The sequence below is a fragment of the Mus pahari genome, chromosome 4 (genome assembly GCF_900095145.1).
Source record: "Mus pahari chromosome 4, PAHARI_EIJ_v1.1, whole genome shotgun sequence".
NCBI classification, from domain to species: domain Eukaryota; kingdom Metazoa; phylum Chordata; class Mammalia; order Rodentia; family Muridae; genus Mus; species Mus pahari.
The window spans coordinates 117221981-117231271 of NC_034593.1; the positions used below are offsets into that span (position 1 = coordinate 117221981).

General features: G+C 49.4%; 1 protein-coding gene across 3 annotated transcripts in view; it reads left to right on the forward strand.

Annotated features, from left to right (window-relative positions):
* The window catches only part of Pitx2 (paired like homeodomain 2), a 15540-nt gene extending 6601 nt beyond the window's left edge, over positions 1–8939 (forward strand). For 2 of the 3 annotated variants that reach the window (XM_029538081.1, XM_029538082.1), the window contains 2 exons: positions 5015–5220; positions 7675–8939. In XM_029538081.1, coding sequence (XP_029393941.1) covers positions 5015–5220; positions 7675–8238 — 770 coding nt within the window. In that variant the 3' untranslated portion in view covers positions 8239–8939. Of the gene's footprint in view, positions 1–3293; positions 4132–5014; positions 5221–7674 lie in introns of those variants that run through there. The other variant, XM_021195429.2, reaches the window with a different exon arrangement.
* The last annotated feature ends 352 nt before the right edge of the window (positions 8940–9291 follow it).

Genomic DNA, 9291 nt, shown 5'->3' on the forward strand with positions numbered 1-9291 from the left:
TCTCTCTCTCTCTCTCTCTCTCTCTCTCTCTCTCTCTCACACACACACACACACACACACACACACACACACACACACCTACTCTGGCATGAGCCCCTTCAGTCCTTGAAAGGCAGACATCCTATCAGGACTGCTTGGCAAAAATAAAGCAAGTTAAGAGAGGGTCAATTAACTGAAAAATATTTTTAAAATATGCATATTTTAATCAGTTGTGTGTATGCACGTGTGCTCAAGTGTATATATGCACACATCAGTGGTGTGCAATTCTGTCTTTGCTCTAATCAATGTGGATGTCTTTATTCTCGACCTCAGTGGTTCCACACAATCTAAATTTCTCTCTATTTGTCTTGGCTGTCTGTGCATCTGTATCTTTCCAAAATCTCCCCTGCTTTGGCACTATGGGGAACTACCACTTAACCTTGGGTTTTCCATCCATTTGGGGGACTACTTGAGCCCCTCCTCATGTGTAGTTTCCCATATGAACATTCTGCTACAGGAGTGGAACTGCCAGAGTTTAAGCTGAGAATCTCTAGGTTGAATGAGAGATGACCTTGAAAATCTGTACCACTCTTTGCAACTTCTCAGTTTTTCAGAAAAGTACAGTTTAAAAAAAAAAACTAGCCTCAAAAACAGTCAGACAAATATCATTAACAATAACTCTTTTGCCACTCCAGAATTCAAATCTTGAGGCAAAGAAGCCTGTAAATCCAAAGGACCTTTTATCTTTGATGCAAAAGAGTCTACAGTGAAATGAAGCATTGTGGGAGATGGTACTGGGATGCCCACAGTTATACCGAGGTTTAAAAGGAGAAACTAGAATATGATTAGTAAACACATTGGATAGAAAGATCTGGATTCATATTGACTTAGTTATAGGTCATTGGCTGGCAAGTGCCAGGAGAAAATATTTACTTTACACATATACTTTATGAACTTGAGGGAATTAAAGGAAATTCAATAAGAAAATGGCTAGAAACATTTAAAACCCTTATTTAAAAGACTTAAGCAAATTAGAGTCTTATCAGATTAAAAACCACTACAAATGTAAGAACATTGTCTTCAAGGAAACACTGTGGGGTCTGAGGAGGGGATTCTCCCGCCCCCGCCAAATCTCAGGGATAAAATGCGTCATTTAAGCACCAGATAATGAGTAGAATGTAAATTAATTTAACCTTCTTTACCAACAGGCTGCTGGTGTAATGTGTATAATTTAGTGATAAGGTTGCAAGACCTAATGTAGCTGGATGCATGAGCCTCAGTTAATTCAGGCCTGCCACAAGGGCTTGTGTTCTGCTGAGCAGGTGCATGTTGTGTAGAACGGGGTGAGGCAGAATAAAACTTAAAACTCAGAATGCTGACCTAATGCTTCTTTAAAAAAATGTCTAAATATCTAAATTCTTAAAGTGGAACGGTAGTAGTGTGAAAAGACTGGAAATAATTCTCATTTATCCCTTTGGATGGTCTTGGGTGTCTTTAAGATGAGAAGGATTGATTGTTGATAGTGTTAGGGGTAAGAGCAGGAGAGAGAGAGGTGTTATAACTACATCTGTAGTCAGCTTCATTTGCTTAGTGCCCGGCGGCTAAGTTCCCCAGTCTTGTGAGCAAGAGCTAAGAAGGAGTTTGCTGAAGATTCCTTATACTGGGCCTGCAAATCATTGACTATAACGTCAAACAAATTACATTCAGGGAAGATAACACTAAGTCCACCGTGAAACAATCGCAAACGCAGAAATCTGGGGAGGGGAGTAGATTACTCTGTGCTCTTCAGCTGACCAAGGCTGGGAGACAAAAGAGGTGTGTGTGTGTGTGTGTGTGTGTGTGTGTGTGTGTGTGTGTGTGTGGCCAGATCTCAAACCCAGAACCTCCTGGGTGCTAGGGAAGTGTACCAACACCGAGCAGAATACCTCCCCTCCCCCAGTCCCACAAAGGACTTAGAACAATCACCTTGAATGTGTTTGAATGTATACCTTTGGAACTTAAATTTCCTTCGGCTGATGCTGCACAGGGCCGGCGCCTCCATGAGTGATCTGTTTTGTTTTATACAAATGAAAAAGATTTTGCTTTTCCTACTTGGCCAGTCCTCTAGGCTCCCCACACCCCCACACCCCACACCCCCACCCCCAATGCAAATCTACTGTTTCTGCCTACTTGTGCTTTAATGATTCAAGACAGCCTTGAGCTCCCTAGGAAAAGAAAATGACTGTTAAAGAATCATCCTTGAAATTGGTCATTTGGCAACGTTCTTAATTGTATGGAAATTCATTAAGGCATATTTTCTATATAATTAGCTCAAGGTTGTTGATTCTACCGGCTAAAGCCTGGATTTGAATCTGATTGATAATAAAGTAAACAAGAGAGTCGAATTTAAAGCATAGCTTCTCTCTGGCTAGGACGAGCTTAATACAGTGTGCAAGGAATTTGAAAGACCTAGCATGTGTCTTAATCAGCGTTAAGTAGAATGGATAAGCTTTCGGCATTTTGAAAACGCTGGGTTAGGGTTTCTACTCTATTGTGAGTTTTCTGTCTGGGGACTGATAAGCATTACAGAGGACGTGATTTGAGGCGACTTTTTTATTCATGTATAAATCCAGAGTGAACCACCAAGCAGTTGTTCGACTAAAGTCAAGGTAATTTTCTTTTGACGGGTCCATTTTCTTCTCGATTTCTAATTTATTAGCCTGCCTTTTCAAGACTCTGTCTTCTTTGCAATTAAAGTAAAGCTTCCTCAGATTAGCGCGACATTCACCTGACAGGCGAATAGAAGGGAAGCGGAATTAAGATGAGAAAGGTGATTTGCTGATGTTTTTAACTTTAGCTTTAGGTAGCCTTTCTGTCCTGACCTGGGGTGTGGAAGTGGGGGGGGGGGAGGCTCTGGTCTAGAAATGGATGTAGTGAGACACAAAAGGAAGAGAGGGGGTGCTTGCTGGCTGAACCTATACCTCTCAGTCTTCGACTTTCCTTCTTCTTTACCCTAACCCTTTGATTCCAAGTCTCCTCTCCCCCACCTTATAGTCCTAACCCAAAGCCGAATAAGCCTTTGGCTGGGCAAGAGCAGAATTCCCAGGAGCGCGCCTGTGTAGACCGGGTGGGCACAGCAAGGAATTAGTTGGGCCTCACAGTGCTGATAGGTGCAGACAGAACCATCCCTCTGCCGCGGCTCGGGGCCTCGTGATTGGTGTGGAGCCACGTCACTCCGACCCGAAGAAGGGTCTGGGAGGAGGCGGAGGCGGGGAGAGCTGGGGAGGGCCGCCGCAGAGTGACGTCTTGCCACCAGGAAGCCCGCCTCTGGTTTTAAGATGTTAGGCCGACAGGGAAGCGCGGAGCCGCAGATCTTGCCGGTCTCTCGCCGGGGTGTCTGGAGCTGAGCTGCGGCGGGGCCTGGCTCCAGCTCGACCGCCCAAGGGGGTGTGCGTGCGAGCCGCGGAGGGCGTGCTCGGAGGCCCGCGCCGTGGCCGTGGCGGCTGCAGCCGCCGCGGGGGATCTAATATCAGCTACCTGTCCCTGTCACTCTTGACACTTTGCTGTCAGGGCTGCAGCGCGGGGGGCGGGCAGAGCGCTCTCGTAGCTGTCCTTATTGGAGGGGTATCTAGGGGAGGGAGAGAGGCAAGAAAAGGGTCTTTGCCCATTCTTGTTTCGCTTTGGATCGTGGAAGTCGGCTCCCTAAAGAGGCTCGCAGCGGTTCCCTCCTGCCCACGTCCCCACGACTCCGTTGGTCACCCTGACTTTCGGCTGCCGAACTCTTTTTGGCTGGAGTCTGGAGCTAGAGGAGACAGGGCTGGAGGATTCGGCAGTTTGCGTCCCCTGGCTCTTTCAAGTCTCGGCTAACACGGGGACACTTGGCGCCTAGAGCGCTACCCAGAACCAGCGGCCACCGGGGCTCGACTGGCGGTAGCCCTGGACTCACAGGGCTCCGCACTCCCTCGTCCATGAACTGCATGAAAGGCCCGCTGCCCTTGGAGCACCGAGCAGCCGGGACTAAGCTGTCGGCCGCCTCCTCACCCTTCTGTCACCATCCCCAGGCGTTAGCTATGGCATCGGTCCTAGCTCCTGGCCAGCCCCGCTCCCTGGACTCCTCTAAACATAGACTGGAGGTGCATACAATCTCCGATACTTCCAGCCCTGAAGTCGCAGGTAAGGCGCCGCGCTGCCCCTCGGACACTTGAGCGCAGCCCCCTGGCGCCTCCCGGCCCCGCTCGACCTCCGAGGAAGTCGCCCCCTCCTAGGGAAGGCGTGGTCGGAGTGGTCGTTCTGTTAGCTCAAGGGAGAACTTCCGGGAGTCTGGATTCTGGTGACCCCGTCCCTTCTATTCAGTCCCCTACCGACTTGGTTCCTGTGGCGTTAAAAATCCCTCCCACGCCGCCGAGTCTACCTTGGTCTTCCTTCAGTTTCTTGGGTCACGGATGCCTCAGCATTTCTATTCAAGGGCGCTCAGAGGCCGCCCCAACTCTGCCCCACCTTCTCTTGTTAGCTTTTACCTCCTGGAGAGCCTCACGCCTTTAAAAAGTATTTCTAAAATTACTTAGAAAGGCCCTTGGCAACGAAGCAAATCTCCCCACCCCGCGAGGAGCGGGAGGACTTGCGTTCCTAACTGTATCCTAACACCCACTTTCCTAGTCTTCCAAAACCTCATGGAAATCTGAGGTTTGGGGTGGGTTGGGGGTGTCTGTAAAACACGCGCATGTTCGTGTCTTAAAAGGATGTGTTTCTCCTCAACGGTGTATACTTTTGAGCAAAGGCTATAAAAAAATGAATGTACCGCCTCAGTGAGATAAACGGGTAAATAAAACGTGCGGCGCTGGGGGAGGGGAAGAAATGGGGCTCACACACCCACACTTTCACCGCTCACCCCCAGACACAGCGCTCCCTAAGGAACGGAGGCGCTGTGCACAGCCCTGTCTCAGGCCTGCAGCCGGGCTCTTTGCCGCCTCTGCCACCCGGTCCGGTAGAGAGCTCCCGTTTTGCAGATGGGGATCTAACCCGAAACTATGTGTTTCTTTCTGCTTTGCTTTTTCAGAGAAAGATAAGGGCCAGCAAGGAAAGAATGAGGATGTGGGCGCCGAGGACCCGTCCAAGAAGAAGCGGCAACGCCGGCAGAGGACTCATTTCACTAGCCAGCAGCTCCAGGAGCTGGAAGCCACTTTCCAGAGAAACCGCTACCCAGACATGTCCACTCGCGAAGAAATCGCCGTGTGGACCAACCTTACGGAAGCCCGAGTCCGGGTAGGAGCCAGCACCCCATCTGGGAAAACGAGGGGGCCGAGGCCTTGCCAAGCCTCAGAGCCTGCAGATGAGGGGTGGCGGTAGAAGTGGTGGGTGGAAGGCAGGGTCACCCCTTAAGGACGTGGGTGGGAAGTCGCTTTAGAAGAAGAAAGGGCCGAAGGTCTCCAGGGAGCGAGTGTGCCCGAGGTTGCTGCTCCGGGTTCCCAGGCAGAGCTGATGCCTGGCGCAGGCGCCGACAACCTCAGCGGCTCTCTGCCGGCCCATCCGGCGCCCTCCCAAGCTGAGCTGCGGGGGCATTCCTCAGCAAAGGGCATTGTGTTCCCGGCTTACCGTCGCCAGACAAGCGCCAATAAAATCCCTCCCCGCCAGGAGCTGTGAACAGGCTCCAACCTGTGCTCCTAGAACAAGAAAACCCTCCAGAAACACGCAAGGCTTGGCCTCACTGGAGAACCTTCGCGCCCAGCCCGGCCCAGCCTTTTTTCCCTTGACTAGCAAGAGTTGCTCGCAGGTCTTTGCCGGGGCGTGGGTTTCCGCCATTCAGATTTCTCTCACAGTCTACTACCTAGCTTTGTAAACTCTGGAAGTAACGACTATTCTGCTAGCGCTTTTAGGAAAAAAAGGAGAAGAAAGACGTTTCAATTTGGTTTATTTATCTTCTCGAGTAAGTTCAGCTCAATGAAGGCTGTACTCACACCCCTTACTTAATTATAGTCTTAGATTTATAAAGAGAGCTTACCTTTACTTTGTAGCAAATCTGCACCTTTATGGACTGGCCAAAAAGAAGAAAAAAATAAGCTTAAATAAATTACCCAGTAGCAGTATCCTGGTTTAACGCCGGCCGGTTGGAATGTTCAAGATTGTTAAGATCCTGAAAGAGGAAAACAGAACTCTGCAGACTCCAGGGCCGCCTGTTTTAGAAAACACGTTCTGTGTAGAAGAAAGAAAGGGAAAAAAAGTAGGGGAGGAAAAAACAAAAAGAAAAATAAAGAAATTGTCAGGCAACAACGAAAATTAAAACTGAAGAGTATTCCCAATGCAAAGAGAAGGAAGACACAGTCAGTGTGGTTCTGAGGCTGGCTAGGAAATGCGGGTTGATAAAGGAGCCGGGTAGCCGAGGAGAGTGGTTTTAGTTTAACTGCCGGGAGCCAGCGCTCGTGCAGGGGCCGCGTGGTTTTGAGCAAGGTCAGTCTTTCATTAGCTTTCTTTAGCATCAGGGAACGACGGGACTTGCACGTACTCTTCTCGCCTGGGCAAAGTTTAGAAGGCCTGGAGTAGAAATGACAAGTAATTAAAATAAAGACACAATTTGTCTTTCACTGAAATCCCTGGGGAGAGCCCTCCCACTCCACCCGCTTTTCCTCGGCCCTGTTCCTCTGCAGCGGGTGCGCGCTCCATCGGCCTGCTTCCAAACGCTTACGTTTTCAGCCAAGTGCGTGAGGCTTGCTTTTTATAGCAATCGGGTGTAAAGAGGAAGGGGGAGGGAAAAATAGGAAATCAAGAATGAAAGGGAAAAGAGGGGGAAAAAAAGCGGATTAGACGTCTGGGCGCGACGGAGATGTGTAATGTGAAACATCACCGTTGTCAGCCCTGGGCTGTTGAGCCAGGCCTCTCTCCAATACACAAAAGCTGCTCTCCGGGGCGACTGGCTGGCCGAGTGTGGATTGGAAGAGGGGTTGTGGCGGGGCCACCGGACGCGGGTGGGGGTGGGGGTCGGCCAGCGTCCCGCAAATCCACTGGACCCGTGCTAAACTGAGTCCAGAGGCTAGTTAGACTTGAGTAAGAGGAAGGTGATACAGATCAAAACGAAGGGAGGTAGGGGGTCTAGGCTCACTAGTTAAGAAATCCCAGTTTACCGTTCTTAGCTCCTGGAATTTAACAGGCAGATGATGAGGTGGTCTTTTGCTTTTTATTTGGTTGTTTTTCTAGGGCATCCGGGTCCTAGCACTTTCGGGGAGGCGCGGGGTTGGGAGCCTGGCGGGGTGGGCTTGGATGTACTGGAGGGAAGGGAGGGGCTGTGTGGGAGGAGAGTCGGTACCCTACCAAGGCCCTGGCCCTCTTTACTGGATCGGTGGTTTTGGAATAGAAGCAAGCTTGCAAGGTTCGGGAAGGGTCCCGTGTGTTTTTATACTGTTTTTGGACCCCCAAAGAGGGCCTAGAGGGTCTAGGGGGTCCCTAGGCCTCCAGGCATTCAGTTGATTTGGCTTCTGTGGCTCCCAGAACTCCCAGCCCAGACTCCCGGGTTGGAAAAGATGAGGCCTCTAGAGCTTTAAGCACCAGGGCCTTTTAGCTATTGTCAGTGCCTTCCACGCTGCATGGTGTAGACTTCATGGACCCAAGACAGCAAGAGTATGTGCATGTTTGCAAGGTCCAGTGTGGCCCAGGTTGGCTTTTTTATGAGTTTTAAACTCATTGTCTCTGTGTCCTCTGTCTCATCCCTTATCCGCACCACCCCAGGTTTGGTTCAAGAATCGCCGGGCCAAATGGAGAAAGCGGGAACGCAACCAGCAGGCCGAGCTGTGCAAGAATGGCTTCGGGCCGCAGTTCAACGGGCTCATGCAGCCCTACGATGACATGTATCCCGGCTATTCGTACAACAATTGGGCTGCCAAGGGCCTCACGTCAGCGTCTCTGTCCACCAAGAGCTTCCCCTTCTTCAACTCCATGAATGTCAATCCCCTGTCCTCTCAGAGTATGTTTTCCCCGCCCAACTCCATCTCATCCATGAGTATGTCGTCCAGCATGGTGCCCTCCGCGGTGACCGGCGTCCCGGGCTCCAGCCTCAATAGCCTGAATAACTTGAACAACCTGAGCAGCCCGTCGCTGAATTCCGCGGTGCCCACGCCCGCCTGTCCTTACGCGCCGCCGACTCCTCCGTACGTTTATAGGGACACATGTAACTCGAGCCTGGCCAGTCTGAGACTGAAGGCAAAGCAGCACTCCAGCTTCGGCTACGCCAGCGTGCAGAACCCGGCCTCCAACCTGAGTGCTTGCCAGTATGCAGTCGACCGACCGGTGTGAACCGCGCCCAGGGCGCGGGGATCCGAGGACTGTCGGAGTGGGCAACTCTGCCCCAGAAAGACTGAGAAATGTGCTAGAAGGTCGTGCGCACTATGGGAAGGAAGAGGAAAAATAGAGAGATCAGAGGAAAAGAAACCACTGAATTCAAAGAGAGAGCGCCTTTGATTTCAAAGGAATGCCCCCCCAAGTGTCTGAGTCTTTCGCTAAGAGTATTCCCAACAGTTGGAGGACGTGTACGCCCACAAATGTTTGACTGGATATGACATTTTAACATTACTATAAGCTTGTTATTTTTTAAGTTTAGCATTGTTAACATTAAAATGACTGAAAGGATGTATATATATCGAAATGTCAAATTAATTTTATAAAAGCAGTTGTTAGTACTATCACGACAGTGTTTTTAAAGGCTAGGCTTTAAAATAAAGCATGTTATACAGAATCAGTTAGGATTTTTCGCTTGCGAGCAAAGGAATGTATATACTAAATGCCACACTGTATGTTTCTAACATATTATTATTATAAAAATGTGTGAATATAAGTTTTAGAGTAGTTTCTCTGGTGGATGCCTTGTTTCTGAAACTGCTATGTACGACCCATCCTGTGTATAACATTTCGTACGATATTATTGTTTTACTTTTCAGCAAATATGAAAAAAAAATGTGTTTTATTTCTTGGGAGTAAAATATACTGCATACAAACTGGTCTGGATTCTTTCTCCCTCTTCTCTGTCACCTGGCCAGGGCATCTCAGTCACTGCCTCCAAAGCAAACCAGTGTCCTCTGCCAGTCTAGTCAAACATACAAGGCACTATTTAAATTTCGTAGAAATAGATTCTAGCCATTCACCAGACACTAAAAAGGAAAAAGAAGGGGAGGCAGGGGCGGGGATGCAGCAAGCTGGTATATATGCCCCAGATTCTCCTTTTGGCCTAAATCCATCAGATGCCATTGTTGTTAGCAAATAATACCAGAGAAAGAAGAAAGGTGGAAGAAATTTTGAAGTATGTCAACCAGCTTGGAGTGATTCCGAAGCTTGCTCAGTCAGTCAGAAGGA